We start from the raw sequence: 25,234 nt of genomic DNA, 5'->3' as shown, positions 1-25,234 counted from the left end.
GCAGAAGAAAATCAGTTTCTTAAAGGCATTAACATGACAATAACCTTGTTAACATATAATTTTGAAATGTTTTGAAATTTAAACTTTATTGTTTAGTTAATTAAAACCATAACAATTTGATGAATGTCACACAAAGATATAAAATTTATAAATTTGTCGCTAAAAAATGTTACAATATTAAAAAATACAAAGCATTAATTGTTCATATTGTTTTCATACGTTTCTCAAATGCCTGCAAGAACTTCACCAGCTTGCAGTGAATTCTTGGAGCAGTAGTATCCAGGCTTCCAATAATGGCTGATCTACATGTTCGTAGTTTCATGGACCGATAACTTTCCTTTAGGTGTGACCGTTCCTTGGATAGCATCTTACAGTGACAAATGATGTGTATTAGGTCCTCTTTAGGGCTACCACACAGTCGACAAGAAACGTCGTCAAGCAATTACCAGGCAGGTTCATTTGCTCGTGTGGGAAAGTCACCAAGTCTCAACGCCATCAGCTTTTTCTTAATAAAAATAGAGTAAGTTGTTTCCAGGTATTGTGCAGCTGTCAATGTCTTATAGCCATTTATCACAGCCCATGAGTGCGAACGACGGGAGAACATTTCTTTGTCCAAGATTAACAAATGAAGTTTGGCCACTTTATTTAGGGTCTGTTTTAGAACAACAAATGACAGATTATTATCCCATAGGGTTTTTGAGCAGGTTGTCTCCAAAGCTTGCATGAGAAATTGATTTGCTTTGGAATTCTTTTGGGATTTAAACTCTTGCCATAGGTAGGTATTCAGATTGTTATTACTTGCTTTTTGCTTGATCTGATACCAGACCTTAATATAAGAGTATTGTCTCCCCGGTATTTCGTTTTTTAGTCCGAATTCAAGTCGCAATTGCGCTGGTGATGTCGTGCGTGGGAGACGTAATACTTTTTTGTATATTTTAGTTGTCAGGATGTTTAGTAGGTCGGCGTCCTTTCCGTGCATTGCCACACTTGCATAGGTCAGGGTTGGGATGATTTTATTTGCCATTACGGTTAGAAGGGGTTTGAGTGATGGCCCTTCCAATTTTTTTGCCAAGGTACTTAGTCCAAATATCAGAGCACCCGCTCTTTGTGTCAGATAGTTCTTCTGTTCTTTTAGGTTAAGTTTGTCACCTATATAAAATCCCAATATTTGTAAACCAAGACTTTCTCTAGAGGTTTTCCTTTTAACCATATATCATGATGCAATCCACGGCGGTTAGTGATCAACATGGTTTTAGTTTTTGAAATGTTTAATGACAACTTGTTTGCCATCAAGAAGTCCGACAGTTCCGTTACTAATCTGGTTAACCCCACCTTTGTTAGGCTCAGGGGGACAATGTCGTCTGCATAAGCCAAATGCGTGAGCTGTAAATCGCCAAGTTTTGGTGGGTGGGCATTGCAGTGGTTCCATTGCGCAGAGAGATCTGAGATGAAAAGGTTAAATAAGTGTGGCGCAAGAACACACCCCTGTTTGAGTCCGATGGTTGTGGGAACTTTTCTCGCCAGTCGTGATCCATCACCAATTTTTACTCGTAGTTCTTTCGGGTGTTTTTTCCCTGGTCCATCAGGATCAGGTTTCATAATGGTTTCATAATAGGCGGCTTCATCTTTGATTTTAATTTTAGCAGAAAAAGAGACCATCCTTGGATAGCTTTCATTGGGGAACTCCTTATCTCAATCAGTATGTCCTTCATTGTAGTGAACCACTCATGATCATTTGTGTTGGACCAGTTTATCCGTTTCAAATTAACAGTACTTAACTGGCCTTCTGGTAAGTGTGACGGTTGCAGTCTTTCCCTATTCAGGTTAAAAAAGCTATGTTGCAATGCATGGTCGCTCAACAGGGTAAACTCTATTTTAAAATTGAAAACCAGGGGGATTAATGACAGACTAACCATTGTAAAGTCCAACGTATTTTGAGAATGAGGACCATAGTATGTTTTCCTGGGGGGTTGGTCCTCGGAATATCTCCCGTTCAATACTCGCAATCCCAGAAACTCCAATTCAGTCACTAATTGGATTGCTAGACTGTCTTTACGTGGACCAGCACCTCCTTGCCGCTGTTGGGGGACTCCCCAGTAGCTATTATCGGATAATAGTTTATCATCGTCTTTAGGTGTTAAAATCAAGTTGGAATTATAGTCACCCCTTAGTATGAGGTTGGAGAGTGGATCAGTAGACCGTAGATCCGTTATGACTTTGCACAATGTCTCATTCTTTAGCTTTTTCGCCTTGATTTTTGGTTGTGTGTAATAATTAACCAGTATTGTTGGTTTGTTACAGTTATTACTTTGATCTGTTAATTTGATTAGCTGAATACTGGGATCCGGTAATTGTACTGAATTAATTTTTAGAGATGAGGATACATATACAGAAAGGCCACCAATTGCACGGCCATAGATTTTACATTTTTCTGCTGCTACGTTATAATGAATAAACCCAGCAAGTGCTATATGTTCTTGGAGCCAGGTTTCCTGTAGTGCAATTATATCGTAACCGTGCCATTCTTTCGGAGGAAGACCCTTCCAGCAGTCTCTTAGCACCTGCAATATTCCATGAAACTAGATGAATATCCTTGTTAAAGTCTTGTTTCTGTTTAGTTTTGAACGGTCACACCTGCCTTTTTGCATTTAGCATACCAGGGAGCCATTTCCAATTGTCTAGTGTACTCTGTGATTCGTCATTTGCCCGTTTTGATTCTTCAAGTAATGGTGGTGGTTCACTTCTACCCTTTGCATTAAATAGAATGGAATAAACTGGTTTAATGGAATAAACTTGTTAACATGAGCCATCCGACAATGCCTGCAACTGTTAAAAACACAGGAGTTTAAAGATTGTATACCTAAATTACTTTTCACAGGGTCGCTTTTTAATAATTTGTTGCTAGTTATAACAGTACAGCAATATTATGGTTTCAATCATCTTTGCATTGTAGCTAGACTTTATGTACACTTATCTATTTTGTTATACTTGTCAGATTGAGAATCTTTTTGTCCCCTAGTCTGGTGTGGATGATCCGAATGTGTAAGCCAGCCCGCCCCTGGCCAGGGTGTCCAATGTGCCGCAGTACGAAGTAGTGGCAACCAATCCCTTGTGTTGGGGTTCCCATTTGGTCAGCCTTATTGTTCAGTGTCTAACTCTTCCCTCAGCTCATCGCAGGGGAGATGGTCACAGTCTAGTGGCAGTGCCTCTTGACCTTGCACTTGCTTGGAGTTAGGGTGACACTAATATCTACTCTCACTTAAGGATCTGTCACTCACTTATCACAGGTGGATCTCCTGGCACTCCCAGGTCCTCAGTAGGCAGTGCACCACATAGGAAGGGTTTCTTGAGATTCTAGGTAATTGCCAAGAGGATAGGAAGGATGACAGCAGTTTAATGGAGGGTGTAACAATTCCCCTTCCTATCAGGGCTTTCTAGCTCACAGGATTATGAGCAGTGTGAAAGCATACTCCCCTGGAGCCTGGTAATCCAGCACAGAGCTTCAGGAGTTGACAGTTAAGGAGTCTGTGGCATCATCTGTGTAGTTTCTTCTCACTCAGTCAGGTAGAAAGGTGGGCGGGGCCTGGCTCTATCTGGGCGCAGTACATGCACCGGCGGAAGTAGCCTCAGGCAATATAGGAACAGGTGTGCTCAGTAGAACCCTGAAAAAGGTGGGCCAGAGAACACAGGGTCCCGGTTAGTGGGCAGCAGTCATGGTCTCACCTGCTGCGTTGCAATGCAGGTATTTTCTGTGGCAGGCACCATGGATCTTGGCTGCCCATGTCAGTCAGGGCTCAGGAGTCGGGTCTGCAGGTGATATTGCAGGGGCTGGGTGGGGGGCCTCTGTCAGCACCCCTAGCTGGTGCCTCACTGTGCGGCTGGCAGTGACGCCGATTGTGTGGGTGTCCTCCCCTTCTTGTGGAGCCGGCTCGCCTGTGGCTGTAGTGTAGTCACAGCTAATCAATCAATCAATCAGGGGTTTATAAAGCCCGCTACTCACCCATGAGGGTCTCAAGGCGCTGTGGGCTAGGGGGGGAGGTGGGAGGGGGGGGAGAAAAGTGCAGCTCCGGTTCAGGCAAAGAGCCAGGTCTTGAGGTTCCTCCTGAAGGTGTGCAGCGTGGGTGACTGTCTGATGTTGACCGGTAGCTCATTCCAAGCTTTGGCTGCAATGTAGGAGAAAGCTCTTCCTCCTGCTCTGGTTCTGCGGATGCGGGGTTGTCTCTGTGAGGGCAAGGTCGGCGTAGCGGAGGTTCCTCTTGGGTACGTGGAAGGAAATTCTCTTGTTGAGGTACTTGGGTCCAATTTTGTGTAGGGACTTGTGGGTGAGCAATTTGAAGGTCACTCTCTTCTCGATGGGGATCCAGTGGCAGTCTCATAGGTGTTGGGTCATGTGTTTGTGCCGTGGGGTTCCGATGACGAGTCTGGCTGTGGTGTTCTGGATGGTTTCAAGCTTGTGTAGGAGAGTTTGTTAATTCCGGCTTAGAGGGCGTTGCCGTAGTCCAGTCTGCTGGTTATGAGTGCATGGGTGATGTTTTTTCTGCATTTGGGGGTATCCATTTGAAGGTCTTGCAGAGGATCCGAAGGCAGTTGAAACTGGTGGAGGCGATGGAGTTGATCTGGCGGGTTATGGTGAGGGAAGAGTCTAGGATGATGCCGAGGTTCTGTGCATGGTCTGTCGGAGTGGGCAGGCTCCCAAGGGTGGAGGGCCACAAGATGCTCTCCCATGCGGAGGCGGAGGGTCTGAGTTTAAGGACCTCCGTCTTCTCAGAGTTGAGCTTCAGGCAGCTGTAATTCATCCAGGCGACGACTTCCTTCATTCCTTCCTGGAAACATAGTCTGGTGTTGTCGGGGTTCTTCGTGAGGGAACGGAAGAGCTGGGTGTCTTCTGCATAAGAAATCATGCTGAGTCTGTGCCGTCTGACAATGGCGGCGAGGGGGGCCATGTAGATCTTAAAGAGTGTGGGGCTTTGTAATGATCCTTGGGGTACTCCGCAAGTGATCTCTGTGGGATCGAAGAGGAAAGGGGGAGTCTGATCTTTTCGGGTTGTGCCGGAGAAATAGGAGCTAATCCAGGCAAGGGCGGTTTTTCGTATCCCAGTGTCATGAAGTCTGGCAGCGAGAGTGCAGTGAGATATGGTGTTGAACGCTGCAGAGAGGTCTATTAGGATGAGGGCAGCGGTGTGTCCCTGGTCGAGTAGCATGCGGATGTTATCTGTGGCAGTGAGGAGGGCAGTCTCAGTGCTAAAGTTGCTGCGGAACCCGGACTGGGAGGCGTCTAGGATGGAGTTCTCTTCGATGAAGGCGGTCAGCTGGGTGTTAACGAGTCTCTCTGTGACTTTGGCTGCGAAGTAGAGGAGAAAGATGGGCCGGTGGTTCTTCAGGTCGTCCGTGGGCTTCTTGAGGAGAGGTTTGACTTCCGCCTGCTTCCAGTCGTCTGGAAGATGCCGAATTCGAAAGGAGGCATTGATGGTCCGTCCCAGTTCGAGTGCGTTGGTGGCAGCTCTGTGGCAGATGTGCAGAGGGAAGGGGTCTGTGGGCGCTCCTGAGTGGGTGTTTCTCATGGTCGCTGTGGTGAGTTTGATGGTAGTGGTATTCCAGGTAGTGATGGTCAGCTGTATGTCGGTGGTGGGGGGGGGGGGGCTGGTGTCTAGCGTCCGTTCGCTGATGTTGTCGTAGAAGTCACAGCGTCTATCCTGGGCCTTCCTGTATCACTCTTAAATCATCTGCAGACACACAGAAGGGCAGCATGGACAGCACAGCAGCAGGTAGTGTGTTTTGGGGGTCGGATGAGGCCCCAGATTAGCAATAGCACCGGATAATTAATCAGACTGGAGCAGATCAAGGCGATTATGCGTCTACCATCTTTGGCTGGTTAGCCACACCCCACAAACATTAAAAGCTCATGTAAAGAAATCTCTTAAACAGTACACTGTAGTAAAATGCTAGTGCAGCAGTGGATTTTACCATTACTATATTAAAAAGTAGCTGAGTTTCATTACAGTTCTTTATGGTGGTTGTGGCAGATGCAAAGCAATATTGTAAGCAATCCTATTAAAAACATCTTTCTTGAAATGGCTAAAGTGAAGTAAAATGCTTCACAAATAATAATGTTCACATCTGCCTCCCTCCAGCCCAAATGAAAACTAATTATTAAATGTGATATAAACGCAAACCAAATTCAGTTATGAAGTTCACAATAATGCTTTCAAGTATTGCTACATTCTTAATCATGTCACCTCAGTTTAAATAACACTTTCTAGGTTGTCTTTGCGGTCATCTATACAAGCCACTTTTAAGTTTCAATCCTGTAATCCTTCTTCCTTTTATAAAAAATCAGTTTAGTTTCCACTGGTCACGTTCCCTGTCCATGAAGATAGATGTCAGGAAATTTCAATCTGCAGCACAATTCATTTTTTTTAATAGGCTTATGCCCTTTTTAAAAATGAAATGGTTTTGTCGGGGAACACAAAATAAATTGAGAAATGTATTGAATACACAATTAAAAGGAATATATCCAAGGAGGGATCTATGGAGAAACAAACACTGACCACAGTAGTTATAAAGGTTAGTCTTTTAGTGTAAACCTTATTGTAATTGAATTTACAGTTCTTTAAATAGCTGTCCAAAATAAACAACACACATCAACTGTGTATACATTGAGTGAATAAGTCGTGACTGGTGACCAAATGTTGTGAATATTTGGAGAAAGTACAAACATGAGCAAACCTATAGATACAACATTACAACAAAGAAGTCCACTTTAGAATGCAGTAGTCTCAAACAAGGTTATTTATCTCTTTGTTTTGTTGAGGCTCAGTGTGGACGGAAACATAACGTCGACGTTTCGACCCTAGATAAATGCGCAGATTTGCGTGCATCCGAGGCGGGTCTTCATCAGGACTACAAAAGTGAAGGGGACAGCCATGTTAGAGGTGTATAGTTTCTTCCAACAGATCCTTCAACTAGGTGATGGAGAGTGGCAGCCGACATACTCCATGAACATGTTTGGCAAATGAAGCCCCTGCTGGTTCAAGGCACAGGTGAGGGCGGTTAGGGCAGGCTGTCTCCTGGGACTTGGAGTCCCTCGTTCATCCCAATACACCAATACAGGCACGCTGCGGCTCCCCGTCAGTTACTGACGCACCGCAGATGGAGTAAGACGTTCTCGCGGCTTCCCTTCTTCCAAAGTGATCGCTGCTGCGGCACTTATCGACTGATCTTCCCACCGGACGGTGCTGAAGATTACACCCAAAGAAAAATATATTTGCCAAACATGTTCATGGAGTATGTCGGCTGACACTCTCCCTCACCTAGTTGAAGGATCTGTTGGAAGAAAATGAGCAAAGGAAGGAGGCTGGCTCCTTCTGCACGCATGGTGTGCTGGCTGGGGACATGGTTGGGAGGCCTGCGGGCCCCACCATTTTGCAAGTCATGGGTACCCCAGGTGGGCTCCAAGTAAAAAGTAAAATTCCGGCTTCCGGTATGTGCGCTGCTGGGAACTTGACAGGGGCTGAGAGGGTCTTGGGGCACCCCCTGCAGCCCCTAAAAATTTGACCAGTTGTAGGTGCCTCGGTGAGTACTGGGGCACCAACTTAATAAAAAATAATAAAATTAGAAAAAGCTGACTCCCGCCAGCACCTGGCCTGCGTGCTGGCTGGGGAGCTGGCAGGAGCCATTGGGTTCCTCCCGCATCCCCCCAACTCAATTTATTTTTTAAAAAAGTATGGGTGCTCTGGGTAGGCACCCAAAAACGGCCTGAAATAAGGTTATTAAATGAGCAGCAGGAGCCTCTTCTCTATTATGCTCTGCTACGGCAAGGAATGCACTAGGGCTTTTTAAAGTTATATTTTTTTCATCCTGTTGGTGCCTTTAGAAGAGACGGGGACACCACCAACCATTTAGTTTTTTAGTGTTGAGTGCTGCAGGTAATGCAGCAACCCCCTAGCAACATTCAAAACAAACAGTAAGTTCCTGGGTCATTGAATCCATGACCCCAGCAGAGCTTACCATAAATTTTTAAACCACTCACATCTGGAGCTGTATGCTCTTCAGCTGGAGTAGAGGAATCCCTTGTGGTGGACTGTAGGGCTGCCTTTTGTGGTCTGAATTTTTTTTTTAAATGAAGACTCATAGGCATGCAGTTGTACTGGCAAAACTATACAGCTCACAGAAAATGAGGTGTGGAAATTAGGTTTCAGTGAATATTTATCATTTGCTCATCACCATGTAAAGTAACTTTATTTATTTTGATCCTATTAAAAACTTTTATTCCATAGCCCTACAGAATAACAACAGGCATGCTTAATTTGTACTTTCCTAACTAATGATAGATTTTGAAATATTTATCATTTACAGATGTGTATATTTTGTTGTCTGCTAAAACATTCATCCTTTCACACTCTCTCTAGCCCAGCAAGATTGTCACATATTTAGTTTACCTACATCTCTCAATTTAAAGTCAGATAAGACCAGTAAACGCCAATCTCCATGTTGGAAAATAAGTTGCAATTACCAGAATACGTAGCCTGACATTTGACCTCTATCTTTAAACTAATGGCAAATAAGACAAAATAAAAACGTATATAAAACGTATCTATATTGCTCATTCCCCTTCTGAACCTCCGCATGATTACGCTGGGGGTGCTGCATCACCCCCAACACCCCTACTTCCAGTGCCTACTAAAGAAACCAAAGAATGGCTTGCAGTGTGCAGGGGTGTAACTTTCCAGTACACCAATGTTTTAACCATGCAGTGCAATCTTTCTGATAGATACTCTCCCTGTGGATTCCTTCCTATTCCCTCTCCTCCTGTTCTTTAGAGTGGACTTAATAAGGTTCCAAACTAGACACTGACAAGATTAAGCCGTCAGGTAGTCTTGCTCTACACCCTATTCTGTGGAAAAGGCAAACCAATATATATTAGTGGATTCATTTGCCTTTTCCACCCGTGCAGGTGTGAATGACATCCTGTATGTGGCTCTGTCTCTTTTTTCCGAAGTGGGTCAGAGTTGTGACGGAGGTGAGGACACCAGCTAATACAAGGTTTTCCAGATCTAGTCTGACACTTGGAGAGATTCAGACGTTGAGGATCTACCATTAGACAAATTATCCACCAGAAAAGGTGTTGCTGAATGTAACATGTTCTTTTCCTGTATAATCAGTAATCTTTAAATCACCGAGTTAATTGTTAATTATTAAGGTTTTCGATTTGAAAAGTGATATGAAGAATTTACATGGGAGTTTATCATCGGTAATGATGGTTCTCTGTGACATCATAAGAGTGTCAAGAAAATGTATCTTCAATAATGTCTTTTGTAATCCCAATTGCATGAAGGAAAATGAGTTGCATGTGACACTGAAATACTAGCCATTCCTGACACAGGAAAGCGGAGTTGGGCTGTCAACAGCATCCATTCAGCAGCTTTCTTAAGTTCTGACTAGAGTTTATATGCCAGTGCAGGATCAGAGAGTAGAGCTACTTGCAGTCTGTTGATTGCACCTGTGGATGTGCAGCTTCTGTTTTTTTGAGTTATTGACTTTTTCTGGCAAAATGTAACCTTTTCATGAGTGTATCAATTTCTAAGTAATTCGCCTTGACATGGTTGTTATAAGGCTGCAGACATCCTGTCTTGTATGTATTGAGTTTGTCACTGTGAAGTTGTTCCATTTAAGGTGGCGATAATGTTTACGATTGATCCCATTTTTTAGGATACATATTACCATTATGAACTAAATACACTTTTAACTGTATGTGGTGGTAACTAAGAACATTACTGCACACTGTTCAAATACATAAACAATAATGCATGTTTGAAATCACATACATGTTCCCTTTGTTAATTAAAACTCCTGCCTTTTTGTAAGTAAATTGTTTGGTTCAGATTTTGAGGGATGGATATTAATTGTGCTTTTTTCCGTTTCAGTATGATTCTCTTGCTCCGGTTTCTACCACTATTGAACTCATTCTCGTCGAAGATGTTAAAGTAAACCCTAGTGAGATCACAATCTACAACCACCCTAATGCCAGGGTAAGAAGACATTTTCACTTTTCAATAAAAGTTGTTTCTGTATCCAGTTAGACAGAAAATCATATGGCATTATCAAGCATTGTTGAGCCCTGATAGGCTCAGGACTAAAATGTCACAATTTACTCTGAATGTATTTTAAATAAATGGCCATACCTTCTATATTTCAGGCAGAGCTATTTGTGAAGGAGGGCTCAGGGTACTTCTTTATGAATACCAGCGTTGGGGATGTCATACGTTTTGATAATCGGGAAATAAATGGCAAGGTGGTGGTAAGTAAAAACATTTGTGTTTTTGAAGATTTTTAAAGGGAACTTTATTAAATTTACAATGTAATTTAGAATTAAGAATTTAATTTAGAATTAAGTTACTAAGCATGTTTTGTTTAGTCAGTGTATAACACCTGAAGAAAATTTCTGCAGAGCTCTACAGTACAAGACGCTGGATTATTATTGATTTTGCGTAGTTTAATAGAGTTGTGCATATATAGGTTACTAACTTCAAACAAGCCCAGGTCTGGAGTTTTTGATTCATTCCCATCTACTAGCTTACCTGTATCTGAATCTGATTCTCAGTGGATGTGATTTCAGATCATGTCTTTTTGCAGCCGATCCCCCTCTAGCAAGTTATTCAGTTCTGATTTTTTTCTGTTTAATTTTTAAACAAACATTCCCAGTAGACTATGTTGTATGCAAAATGTATTTTAGGATGTGTGCTTCAATTAGACTGTCATGTATGAAATCTATTTAGAACGAGTGTGCTTCTTTTGTCACTTTATAGTACACAAATTGCCCGGTAAAGTAATGGCATATAAGGACAAAATGCAATGAGTTTCTATACAATAATCAAAATGTAGTACCTGTTTGTAAAATTGATTTTACGTGTAGTACTGCAGTGTCATGCACTGAGAGACTTGAACCAGAAGAGGATCAGTGGTTGCTACATAAATAAATTGATGCTAGACTAATGGACCTCATCCTTCATGCATATGAAACATTTGACACACATGGTCTTGAGTTTAAGTTGCTTAAACCAAAAGTAGCAAGTACAAGGTCAAACTTTGAGACTTTTTTTGCTAGCTAACTAGGGATTACAGTGTCTAAAGACAGCCTTGGGTGCATGTGTATATATTCACTGAAAAAAACAAAGGTTACAGGGACGTTCTACTTTGACTCATGTTTTGCCCTTACAAAACCAGAGAAATTCAGCAGTGATAGATAGCTAACTAAACTATAACTCATACCCCCGCAATGCATGCACTTTTTATGACCTCACATATTACATCACTCATGATATGGTCAATTACATCACTGATTAGTGATTGGTTGTCTGAGTATGTGTATGGGTGTCTAAATGTCTGTGTGGGTGGGTGTGTAACTGCCTGTGTGGATGAGTGTGGGGTGACTGAGCGACTGTATGGGTGAGTGAGTGAGTTTGTGTATGGCTCTGTCAGTGAATTAATGGATGTGTCAGTGGTTAATGGGTGAGTAATTGCATATGTGAAAGGTAGTATAGGTGGGTGTTGGAGTATAAGTGACTGTATGTGCAACTGAGTGATTGTGAGAGTGGCCATATGTGTGCTTGTGTTAGTGACTGTGTAGGTGAGTGAGTATGTGTTACTATCTGTATGAATAAATCAGTGGGTATCTGTATAAATGTATAGGTGAGTTAATGCTTGTGTGATTGACTATAGATGAGTTAGTAGCTCGATGAGTGACTGACTGTGTGAATGGCTGTATGGCTGTATTATTGAATAATAAGGGTATGTATTAGTGAGTTGGTGTATGAGTGGCTGTATGGGTAACTAAGTGGATGTATATGTAGTCCTATGAATCAGTGAGTGGTTTCTTAAGTACTAATATGAGGGTATCAATGGTTTTGGGAATGCTAGTGTAGAAGTTGTAGTGGGTGTATACAAGGTTATATTGGGGTGTCAGTGGGGGCGTCAGAGGTTCTGGGGATGATGTAATGAGGGATGTCACCGACCAGGTCATGAGTGATGTAATATGCAAGGTCATAAGTAGTGCAAAGTTCTAGTTAGCTCAGCTAACTAGAACTGCTGAATGCGTGAAACATGAGCCGAACTATAACCTTTGTTTTTTTCTGTACATTTCTAAGGTTTTTTTAATGCTATTTTCTAACTATAATGTGCCTGTAACCTCTGTTTTTTCAGTTAATTTCTATGTTATTTTTAACTAGTAATTGCAGAGTGGTGTAGAAAGGGGGCTGGACCTCTGACCAGCTCTTAGAAATCATGCTTTTTAGGACTTGCAGGAGGGCTTCTTGGCCTCTAAGGTCCCTCTGGAATAAAGTGGACTAAATCCCCTAACCAGTAGTGCACCACAAGCGGAGCAGTATTTACAGAGTGGCAGAGAAAGTGGCTGTGGCCTTCCAAGACCTCTTGGAAATCCCAATGTGTGGGACGTACTTGAAGTAAAAGGGAGGGTAGTTGGCCCTCTTGTTACTTCCAGTAAGTCCCACGGCAGGATTGCTGAGAGGTTGTTGGACGCTACACCCCCTTTCTCCACCACTCTGCAAACATGTCTCCTGGCGCACTACTAGTAGGGTGATGAAGTCCCCTTGGCTCCAGATGATCTTTGGAAGCCAACCACCACCTCCCCCCCCTGTTGACTCATTATCAATGATGGAGGTGGGAGAGGAGTGCACAGAGTACCTTGCCTAAAGGGACAAATCTTGCACTACCTGGCTTAAGCTCATGCACAATTTGATTGTGCCACCATTCCCACTACCTGTTTTATTGTTGGACAAGTATTTACCCAGTATAAATACATTTACATTTTTACCTAATATTCTCGTTGGTGGGATATAGAACTGTGTTGCATTGAATGAATTTGTTTCTTTAACATCTAACAAACAATGTTTGCTCTTGTAAGCTACAACCCCTAAATCAAGGTGCAGTGGTGCTGATGGTCCATGATCAGTGTTTGGCATTCCCTGCTCCTGCCAAAGCCGACATCTATGTTTCTGATATTCTGGATTTGTATGTTCGTGTGGTTAACAAGGTGAGTGTTTATTGAGTAAACTTTGATAAATGTGTCCGCCATATTCTCAATTTGGACACTGGCTCAGTTTAGGGGCAATTTTAGTGAAAAGCTGGGTTTGAATGTTTTATATATGCCACACTTATGTGCAATTTGTTTAATTAGTGAATACTATTTTAGTGTAAGTCATGACCGTTGTACTTGTGAGAGCAGTTTTATGTTTCACTGCCATTGCGACTTCAATAGCAGTTTTATTTTTTACATTTTCCGTTGTTGAAAAGTAGATAAGCTTTATCAGTTTATTAGGTTCTGTTTAAAACCTTTCAACTGTTGTGAAACTCTTACAGTTCTTGAAACTGTGAGAAGTAAACAGTCTTTGTGTTTACAACAATTTAAATATTATTTGAACAATGAGGACTATAAAATAGTGGACTCGTTCCGAGGCAAATATTTTATGTACTTGGCCCCTTTGGATTCAGGCATTGTTTTTATGAGTTAAGAAAGTTGTACTTAATGGGATATTCCTATTCAATTTGAATTATTTATAATTTGAGAAAATGTTCTACTTATGTGTCCATTTATATGATTAAGCTCTTGTTAGCTATAAAAAAGAGTAACATTGTGTTAACATAGCACTTAATCTGATCATTGTGTGAACATGTGAGCAGTGTCAGTTTTCTAAATGCATCCATTCTCACTGTGCCAAAAAACTACATGGAATGTCATTCCAATATGTAAAGATGAGATTTTAAGTATCTAGCAATAGATTCACACTGCCTTATGTTTGGTTAACCAGCAAATCAGTCACTTCTGGATCATCTTCAGCCTGTGTATGTGTGATTGAATAATTTGTATTTTGGTCCCTATATGGATGATTGATACTGGTACTCACGTATGTCATCCTTCATATAAGTCTTTAACTATCTGTTATCTCCAAAAGTAGTAATTTGATTCTGGTTCTGGAACCCTCCAACTGCAATCCTCCTATCTGACTGGTCCTGATAGTGTTTCTCTAGTCCTTTACAGACACGCTGGATGATTGTCAATTAAGGTGCTGCTGAAACCTATTAGTCATTGCCACAATGCAGGTGAATTAGAGCATCCACATAGTATTTGGCTTGAATACACTCCAATGCTTCAGCACAGTGATGCATAGCATCAATTTGCCTTGAGCAGGGAGACAAAGATTCTCAAACAAAGTCTCTGGTACCGTGTAGAAAGCATACAAAATATATTGATTTCTTCCTTTTAATAGGCTTAGAATTGCTGTTTGTGTGTTAGACACGCAGCACACTTGTAGTGCTGACAGACTTCAACTTCCAAATTTGTAAGGCAATAGAAACAATGTAAATGCCCCTCTGATTATATACAAAAGGGCATACAATGAGAGGCTTGTATACGTAAAACAAATCCTCATGTATGCTCAGTTCAGCTTGTGATTTATTTTGGCCAACTGCCTTTGTGTCTTGCTAGCAGGCCAGTCTAGTCTCCTTTTGTCTTACCCCGATGGTTAAGAAAAACTATGCAAATCCCCATTAGCATAGGAATATTCCTTTTGCTTTTCTAACACATCATAAAATGAAAACAGTGACATTTAAGTTAAATTGGGCTCAACCATATTTTCTGGGAGCACTTAAGAGAATTAGACCGGGGGATTAAAGATTAAAAATCCTCCAATAGCTCCAAGGTATCCCTTTTATTTGCGGAGTTATTGGGGATATTAAAAAGGGGAAAGTAGGGTAATGAGGATATTATGGTCCTAAGACCCATAAGTCAACATGTTTCAGCCCTAAGAGATGGCCCTGCTGGGTCCTGGGGTTTCGTCAGGGCGATTCAATTCTTCTCCCTGGTGTTTTGGGTCAGTTTCTGAAATTGATGTGCAGATGTCTACACCTAAATTGGACAGGTTTATACGTGCCCTTAGTTCTGTTTCAATTTTCTTTTTAGGTCCAACCTGAAATAAGTTTATGGGACTGTCACTATATGTGCCAGTAACACGTCTTGTGAGTTAATCAATGTCGCATGTGGAATCCCGGCTAGAGATTGTGTGAACGCATGCATCACCCATTGCATGCTCATTATCCACTGACTACATGATATATTATTTCCCTACTCTGATTTGTGGCTGTGAAACTCCCACAATAACACTTAACTCTTGAAAGTTGTCTATGTAAATGCAATAGTTGACATAATTTCTGGACTTGTATTAACTGTTTAAGCACCATTAAAAAACATACATTTATTCATTTGTTTATAAAAACAGCAGGTTAACATGTTGTGATTCTATTGCCATTCAATCATGCTCAGGTTTTGTAGACACTCATCCCTTAGTAGTGAACCTCTCGCTTCATGAGGGTACGCAGTTGCGGGGGTAGCCCTGTAATCACACACAAGTGGTGATCACTTAAGATGTGGAAGAAGAAAAAAACGGCTTGTTACCAAAGTTAATGAAAAGCGGGAGATGATATTGCTTCTCATTGACGTTACTGCTCGCACACTCAATCATACATCTTTCACTTACTTCATCAAAGGTCGTGACCCTCATGTGCACCCATTTGGGCCGGCAACTCTCGGCTCTTGAGTATCCGGTGCCAAAGAGCGTGTTTATTTGTCTGGACCATTCCTCTCCTGTGCGGCTCGCCAGGGGACATGGCCCCGTCCCAGTTGCGTTGTCTGACGTCATAGCGGCGTCAATTCAGTGAGTCGACGTGTACCGAAATACAATGTCCCACGAAATCCTGGGGCTTGTAGTTTGGGCAGCTCAATACAAGTTGTTATATTCATGCCTAATGCTGGCGAGTCACAATTGAAGTTTATTTCACAGGAACATTTGATGTGGTATTGCACAAAAGTAACAAGGTGTTTTCAATATCTAGCCATACCGCTTGACCTTGGCATGTGTAGTGCAATTGGGTCAATTCAAGTTATTTATTTAATACCTGATATTGGCGAGTGTTGTCCCTATTGCGTATGGCAGTGTAGTCAATCAGAACGTGGAACATTCAATATCTCCCCATATTGGTGGGTAGCGTATGTTTTGGACAATTAAAGCCATAAGGATTTTGGGGCTTATAGTGTCATCATGTTATATCGTTAATATCCTCAGTTGGAGTTATTTATTTAATATCTAATGCTGCTGAGTGTTGTTCATATTTCATATGGCAGTGTAGTAAATAGAACCTGGTATTGAATAGTGCATGTTCAAGACCGTTAAAGCCACAAGGATTTTGTGGCTTGTAGTGTCATTAGATGACGGTGTTACATTGTCAATATCTTCCACTAGAGAATCACTAAGGGAGGTACTTTCTCCTATGCTATGTGACAGATAAGCAAAGTTGTTTTAAGTGTCCAACAATATAGGTGAACCCAGCCAGTCAATCAGAGCCCAAGGATCATGAGGGGACATATGCTCCATATTACAGTAAAATGGGAAGTATAGCCAGTTAAATTGTAGTAAAGTAACCATTGGTGCAGACCATTTCAAACCGAATTCATCTAAAGTGTACATGGTCATAGTGAGTGTCTATATGTAGTTGTATGTTGCTCACATAGTTGAGTGTGTAAATGGTGGGCAGGATACTGTGCAGCCACACGGCTAGATATGTACTCAGGTGTGGCTCAGTTAGCCCCACGGGATTGCATCATTGAGCCCTTGTGTGTGTGTTGTTGTGTTTTGAGCTTATACACCCAGTGCTGTTCTTTCTTTAATAATCTCTGGGTCAGTCCTATTCCACCCTTCGTTTTTTTAAGCACAGTCCATTTAAAATCTTGATCTATGTGTCCCATTACTACATAATGGGCTGTGAGTTTTGTTGATGTTCCGGCTCTCTGTATAATGCTTCTGTGCTCACTTTCCTGGTTGTCATCCCAATATATCGGTTGTTACAGGGACATGTGATCATATTGATGACGTCAGTATTTCAGTTGGTATGGTGTCTTTGTGCCCATAGAGAGGGGAGGCCTAAGTCAACATGGGTAGTTAGTGCTGTAGAAGGGCATACTATGCACGAACCACAAGGATAATGTCCTTTCACTTGTGCTTGGCCCCACAGGATCATTTGCGTCTCTTGCGCCATGAGACTCCCTCCTGGGATGTGATATGTTTGCGCAATACAAATATCCAGACTAGACTAGACTAGACTTGTTTGTTCCTCCAAAAGTCAGTGTTTACCAGTATATCTTGAATTCTCCTGTTATATTTAAAGGAGATTAGTGGTTTTTCAAAATTCAGTTGATTGGAGGTCAGAATATGCAATTTTGTGTTCATTATCTTCTTTATGAAGTTTGAAGATGAGTTGTATGTGGTAACAAATCAGCAAAATGGTTTCCTTATTTGCATTAATTTCTAGTAAGGCCGATCTGGGAGTGTTACTTGCTCTTTTCTTGGCCTGTTCCATATTACTGGCTCTTTTATGGGCCTGTTCTATAATCTTTTTGGGATATGCCTTTTCCTGTAGTTTTGAAGCAAGTTTTTCTGATTCCTCTTTGTAGCTATGCAAGTCCAAGCAGTTCCTTCTAATCCTCAGGAATTGTCCCACTGAAAGATTTTTTCTCAGGTAACGTGGGTGGGTGCTGTTAAAGTGGAGGAAACTGTTACAGCCCGTGGATTAGCTGTAGAGGGTGCTTTCCAGTTTCCGATCTCTAGCCTTCACATTCACATCAAGGAAAGATACTGTTGTGCTATGAGTAGTCATGGTAAAGCCGAGATATGGGTTTAGTTTGTTAAACCATCTCTGAATACTTGGGTACTTTTCTTATCTCTGTGCAATATGACCAAGATATTGTCTATTTATCATCTCCAGATATGTATCTCATTGTTGAAGGGGTTGTAGGTCTATATGTTATCATCTTCAGCTGGCTCATGTACAGGCATGTGATACTAGGGGCCAACATGCTTACGCCCATAGAAGACCCGTGTTTTTGTAAGTAGAGTTGGTCCTCGAACTTGAAAAAATTCTCTGTGAGGGCCATATGCATCAATGTTATGATCCACTCAATTGGTGCACACAATGTCCATTCTTGTGTTCTCAGTATGTTGGCATTGACATGTAAGCTTTCTTCTTGAGGGATGCTTGTGTATAAAGCCTCCACGTCGAGGCATATCATCATCTCTTGCGTGGGATCTTAATCAATGACGGTCAAGATGTTGAGTAAATGTTTTGTATCCTTGACATGGGATTTAATCTTTGTGACCCCGGGGACTGGAACCAGTCTGTATACTGGGAGAGAGGTTCTAGGACTGAGCCTATTACAGATACAATCGGTCTGCCCGAAGGTGGTGTTCTACCTTTGTGGATCTTTGGAATAGTATAAAATTGAGGTGTTCTTGGTTCAGTGCTGCTGAGGAATTCCTTTTTCCTTTTTCGATATCCATCCTCTTTCCAACGCTTCTTCCGTGATTTTCTCAATCCTTTTTTGGCAGCCGTTTTGCAGGGCCCCTCTGAGTTTTGGTATAATGTTTGTATCCAACATTAGGGTAAGGCAAGCTTCCCTATAGCTGTTCTGATCTTGGATAATGGTTGGCCACCCGTATCGGCTGGTTTTATCACAACCTTTGTTCTTTTACTAAGTGACCGTAGCACTTCTTGCTCATTTCTGCTGAGGTTATTGAAGACATCCCTTCTGGTCTGTAGTTGTTCTACCTCTTTGATGACCACCTCCTCAAATGAGATTACCTCTGGGGGCATCGTGGATGTTGGCCGGTTAAAATTGGATTTCTTCCTCATGGTGGTGTAGCCAGTATCTGTTTCTGTCAATGGGTTTCCCTCGAAAAAGGTTTTCACTCAGAACTTTCTGAAGTATTCATATAGCTTACATCTTGTGCTGAATTTCTCAATTTGGGCAGTAGGGATGTAACCAAGACCTTTATTAGGGACTGCCAATTCATTAGGTGTCAGTGCTTTATCTGTAAGATTGACCACTACTAGGTCTACAGTGCAAATCAGTCTTGACCCTGCGCTCAATGGGAACAGTCCAGCCCGAACTGCCAGGTTAGGTCGGCGCCGCCAGAATTGTGGATGCCATTTCATCAGTATATGCTATTCCAAGTAGTTCAGTCATCTCTGGTGGTCTTCAGGTGTATGTTTTGTAATGCAGATTATCTGTAATGGGATGTTACCACTAGTGTGTGACTATAGGGCTACCCCCGCAACCATGTCCCCTCCTGAAGCAAGAGGTCCACTACTAAGGGGTGTGTGTCTACAAAACATGAGCATGATTGAATGGCGATAAAATCACTACGTGGTAACCTGCTGTTTTTATTTATAAACAAACGAATGAGTGTATGTTTTTTTAACAGTGCTCAAACAGTTAATACAAGTCATTCACGAGTTAAGTGATTGTGGAAGTTGCACAACCACAAATCAGAGTTAATTGGGGAACAATATATCCCGTAGTCACTGGATAATGAGCATGCAACCGGTGATGCATGCGTTCACACAGAATCTCTATCCAGGATTCCAAATGCGACATTGATTAAATCACAAGGTGCGATACTGGCACATAGTGTGAAAGTCCCATAAACTGTTTTTATTTCACGTTGAACCTAAAAAGACAATAGGAACAGAACTAAGGGCAAGTATAAACCTGTCCAATTTAGTTGTAGGCATCTGCACATCAATTTCAGAAACTGGCTGAACCTGAAACACCAGGGAGGCGGAATTGAATCACCTTGACAAAAGCCCAGCAGGGCCACCTCTTAAGGCTGAAACATGTTGGCTTTTGGGTCATAGGACCATAATATCCTCATTACCCTACTTTCCCCTTTTTAATATCCCCAATAACTCCACGAATAAAGAGATACCTTGAAGCTATTGGAGGATTTTTAATCTTTAAACTTTTTAGAAGTGTGGCTCAATGGTTAGAGCGGTAGACCCTGATGCAGAGGTCTAGCCCGGGACCAGGGTTCAATTCCCCGCCTCGGCGGGTCTTGGGCTCAAAATTCCACGGACCTGATAATTCTCGCCTCGGTGCCTATTCCAATCATGGAGTCCCACTCTGCAACTCTGGGCAATAGCTTGCTTAATCTCCACAACGGCCTCCACAAGGCTAAGGATGCCTGGCCTCCACCTTGGGGGTGCCCAGGAGTGGACGCCTCACAGGGAAAGCCAGGATGGGTTCCACAGCGGTATTCGTACCAGCGCCTTGAGACCCTTGCGGGTGAGTAGTGCGCTATACAAGTATCAATTTACATTTACATTTTTAAACCCCTTGGTCTACTTCTAGTGCTCCTTGAAATATGGTTGAGCACACTCTGACTTTTAGCAGTCAGGGTGATCCCGACGATGAAGCATGACACTACTAGAGAGTGTGAGGGTTATATAAAAAAGGTATCTATTCCTTTCCCGCCCTTAAATGGATGGTGTCCCACCTGAAGAGAGTAGCACCCTGCATTTCACACATACACAGGGTAGGATACTTTTTGGTTTGTTTAGCATTGAATAGGGAGGCCGTATCCCTCCAGCACCTCTTCTAGCCAATGGAAGAACCTCTCTATCCTCCTGACATGGGTAACCAATACCCACCCATCTCCAGGTCTCAGATATATCCGGATCAAATTAGATTGTCAACAATTTTTATAGATTGTCAACAATTTTTATAACAACAAAGACCGCACGCCGTTGTGATATGCTACCATATTGGTATATAAAGACTGTCAGGGCAACTCATTTATTACTTTATATGTTACAGTAGAACGTGCATCATGGCCCTCGCAGGTGCATCGTAGAATGGTCATTTATAACCACTTTACATCATCCTTGCCTCAGGACCCTCGTTTAAGTTCTTATGCATTGAGATAGTGCCATGGTGACCACTGTGGTACATTTATTGCTCTTTAATGGGATATAAGTAAATAGCTGCGTCATCCTCTAAGCTTCCCCATTGCCATAAAATATATCTGGGCAGTTTGGCACCTGAATGCAGGTGAACAACCACTTTTAAGCTAAATAGTCTCTCGTATGCTGTAGTTCTATGCGGGTGTATTACATACATTTTGGTGCCTACTTTTCAAGTGAAGCACCATAATATTTTCCAGAATCAATCAATCTGAGAAGGCCTTCTAGGAGATGGGCCTCTTAAATCAATAGCGATTTGACACCAAGCAAAATTGTCAGTTTAGCAAAGGACTGTATTCAATACCTACATCTCTTTCCTTCCGGAAGCCAGATACAATAAAAGGTAAGCCCCATGAGGTTCCTACATGACCCATTCCCTTAGTATACCGTGCTTTCAAGCTACAGTCCATTTAAACTGATGTCCTTGGAGGGTGGATTTTTACTTATTACCTCTAAACAAAAATCATTCTGTGCAATAGTGTAACCTAGAGTTCAGAATATATATTTTTTCTTCCTTGTGATAATTGTTGTCCGTTGCTCTCTCAGACCCCTTAAGCCCAATCAGAGCTAAACTGAATATTGGAGCTTACCTGACCTAAGTTATGCAAGTTACCTCTAAGGTCCAACCACATGTCCGGGAAGCTCAGCACTGGCCCCATTACGGAGTACTAAATGGAGAGCCCAAAGGCAGTCAGAATTGAAGAGGTATCATAAAGGAGAGACTCGAGGTCTGCTCTCATGTACCCACCATGCACAGGCCCTTCCCTAGCTCTGTTGCTTCTCTCGTCTGCTCTATTTCTTGCTGTCTCTCTCAAATCTCTAGATCTAGCATAGTCTAACACATTGTTATTGTATTTGTGTTTCACACAGTTTGCATAATCTTTGTCTTCGATAAAAAATCACTGCATATATTACACAATCAGCATACTTATGTTGTTTATGGGCCTTATGTGCAAAGCAACCCAGCCAGTGTTCACTTCAATATTCTGATGGGAAGATACAGTGTTCTAGAGTAGCAGTGTTGATGCACATGCAAGTTCAACCTAGTCAGCTGACATCCCTATTAACACATTTCAAATGAAGATAATGTATTCCTGCAGATATATATGTAATCTCAGTGTCTGGGTGAGTAATAGGCCATTACAATTTTACTGCTAATATCTTAGATAATATTCTTTTGAATAATTCTAAACTTAAATACATGGTTCAGGTATTATCGCAAGAGTAGACTCTTTAAATATTGCCTATAAATTGAATAGTCTCTTATTTGATGAAGACTAGATACTAGGTTGAAAGCATGATTAATTTCCAAAAATCGCACTGTAAAGTGTGCCCTTTCTTGGAGTTTACAGCACTTGCACGGGCACTCTAAACCTAGAAAGAATGCAACATTAAGATGAAAAACCCCATATGCAAAAATATATTAATTCACAATTTTAATTCATCATACATCAGTTAATGTTGTGATTAATTCTTTATGCAGGTGGAGATAGGAAAATCGGTGAAAGCCTATGTGAGAGTTCAAGACTCTTCTAAGGAGCCGTTTCTAGCTACATACTTCAAATTCATGGATTTGAAACTAAAGGAAGCCAATCGAATTGTTACTCTAACGTAAGTTTTTATTTTATATCACTTTAATTATATGTTTTGGCTTGTGTGGTCACTTAGTCTGCAATAGATGGTCAGAACAATTGTAATTACAATAGGAATATTCCGTGTGTTGACTCTGAAATGCTTAGCTCAATGTAAGCAGTAGAATGCGAGCTCTTTAATAAGTGAGTGTTCTCGAGGTTTGCCATTTGTCTTCAGTCTGTGGATCAAGGCAACTACTTGTGAATGTTGTTTAGGCCACAGGAAATGTTAATTAATTCCAGACTGTATTTCCCCATGGTTACTCCTGTATAAGCTCTGATTGAATAATAAATAGATGTTTGATCCATGCCTCATACTTTTTTTTTACACCACAAGAAGGAATGTTTATATCCTGGAATTCTCTGCTCCCGTTGCACAAATGTATTGAGGGCTGCAGTGAAAGGCAACCTTATAGATTCATGGAGTAAAGCCAGCATTGTACCAACCTATAAGAAAGGTGATCGCAACTGCCCTGCATGTTATTGCCCAATCTCATTGATTAATTCCACAGTAAAGATCCTTGGGAGGGCAATCCCGGGCAAACTGGAGGACTGGGCAGAGGCTAGCTCTTTTTTCTCCCCTGCCCAGTATGGCTTCCAAAACAGTCTAGGGACTGTAGGACAAACACTTAATCTAACTCTCATCATAAGGAAATATGCCATATCCAGGAGAGGGGCCATACATATGGCATTTATGGACCTCTCCTGTGCTTTTGACCTTGTAGATAGGAGCATAATATGGGACCTAATGGAGCAGGCGTATATTGTTCCCCATCTAGTGGATCTGGCCATTCCTAAATCCTGCTCAAACCTATTGCACATTTGGAATTGGGTATAGGGTTCATGGAGGACCGGATCTCAGTGGCACCTCTTTTGTTATGAATAAAGCTATGGAGCTCCCTGAATGCACACTTCTCACAGAAGGTATTACTAGATTGTTTAAAATTAGATAATATGACTGCTATCCCATGGTTGGGTTATGTGCGAAACACCTTCCATATTCTGGGGTACAGTCATCTCTTTGAGTCAATGCAAAGTATAACACCTTAAATTAAAATGGAAGTCAAGGGGAGCAATGAAACTTAAAAAGAGGGAATTAGACTGGACAAATCCCTTGATTTGCCTACAGTTACAAAATATATGCAGATATTCACATCATCTGATAGGGAGCCTTATGCGAACTGGATAGTAAATCCAGAGCACAGATTTTATCTCACTAGATTTTGACTAAACATAGTTCATTTCCTTGTGGCTTTCCCACTAGTTGGCTCCTGGTTTCTCCCCTCCAATGTTGCCCCTGTGACTGTGTTACTCCTCAATCAACTGTTCATTTTATGTTCTTTTGTACTTTGACTCTCTTAGATTGCGCTTTGTACACCCTGCCCTACTAGATAAGCACTTTAATTCTTACAAAGAGGGCTTTATCTATCTGCAAAGCTTAGAATCGCATGATGTTTGCACTGCTGTTCTCAGTTATTTCATTGCTGCTATCAAATTGAGAAGAATCTATGCGTTTTAATGATTATCTGTGTTATGATGCTTTTAGAGTGTTATTTATATTTTATGAAGATGTAAATGTTTTATCCGTCACATTTATGGTCCTACAATGACCGAACAAAGATGGTTTTGATAGATTGAATGTTTATACAACTCAAGATGTTGTTCTTTAACAGAACTATCAAGTGTTCTAGCTGTAACTAGTTGTTCATTACCGAACATGCTTTCTGATCTGCTGTTTCTACTCCGGAGTATACAGTGGGTCTAGATATGGTACTAACCCACTTGCTTTTTACAAAAAGATTTTATGTGCCCTCAACTAACTCTCGGTCCTCCTGCCCACATAGTATGTGCGTCTTAGAAAGTAAGCAACGTTTGTTGTCCTTGGGTAGTGTTAATTCATTGTACAAAAAATATAATAACTAAGTTAAAATAGAATTCTAAAAACAGTAGTATCAAACATCAGTATTCAATAAAATCAACACACAACCATATTTGGTTAGAAGAATGCCTTCTTGCCATATTTCCTGTGTTATTAGAAAACTTCAAAGTAGCCTTGTGTATCTCATTGGGTTACTCACTTGACCACTCAAGCACACCACAAGCGAAGCTTAATCTGATTAATTGTGTTTAATAAACACTGTAAAAGACTATTAAATATTTGTTTGGTTTAAATCCATAATTGTAAATAAAATGTAGTCCAATATTGAATTATTTAGTTCTAGATTATTAAAATGACTGTTTTTGTTCCAATTTTTGGATCATATTATTATTTTTTATTTATTTTTCATAAATATTCACTAAAAAAATCATTAGTCATTCTTTTTAAACAAACAGTAAAAGTATCTTTGTGCTCCACAAGGACATATAAACTCTTAAAGGTAATTCTTACTTTAAGATAATGTTGCTAAGAGAGTGTTCTGAATCCTGTTGTGTCCCTTTTCAAACAAGATGTTTTAATGTTGACTAATATTGTTTGGGTAGTGAACTGTGACCGCTTGAAATGAGTGTGTGGTACTCACCTATGGTTAGATTCCTAAAATCTTAGGTCTTGGTGCAGGCTAGATGAACGTCGGAGATGTAAAACCACAGAATCTTATGAGGGCGTGCTTACAGATATCACAGTATATGCTACATAGGGTATGTAATTGGTTTGAGCATTTTGCCAGCCCATACTATATGTCAAATCATCGGTCTGTGTAAAAAAGTATTATTTACCAATGGGCATTTAACATGTAGATTTC

The 25,234-nt window shown here is 41.3% G+C and overlaps 1 protein-coding gene across 1 annotated transcript in view; it reads left to right on the top strand.

The window, feature by feature from the left end:
- NUP210 (nucleoporin 210) overlaps positions 1-25,234 on the top strand; it is a 519,503-nt gene that overhangs the window by 328,937 nt on the left and 165,332 nt on the right. The window contains exons 19-22 of the mRNA XM_086939009.1: positions 9,924-10,028; positions 10,196-10,297; positions 12,920-13,048; positions 22,346-22,473. Of these exons, the coding sequence (XP_086795135.1) occupies positions 9,924-10,028; positions 10,196-10,297; positions 12,920-13,048; positions 22,346-22,473 (464 nt within the window). The remainder of the gene's footprint in view (positions 1-9,923; positions 10,029-10,195; positions 10,298-12,919; positions 13,049-22,345; positions 22,474-25,234) is intronic.

This window comes from Lissotriton vulgaris, chromosome 9 (assembly GCF_964263255.1).
Source record: "Lissotriton vulgaris chromosome 9, aLisVul1.2, whole genome shotgun sequence".
Classification (NCBI taxonomy): Eukaryota; Metazoa; Chordata; class Amphibia; order Caudata; family Salamandridae; genus Lissotriton; species Lissotriton vulgaris.
Note: the sequence above shows the minus strand (reverse complement) of the source record. Positions and strands in the feature narration are given on the sequence as shown.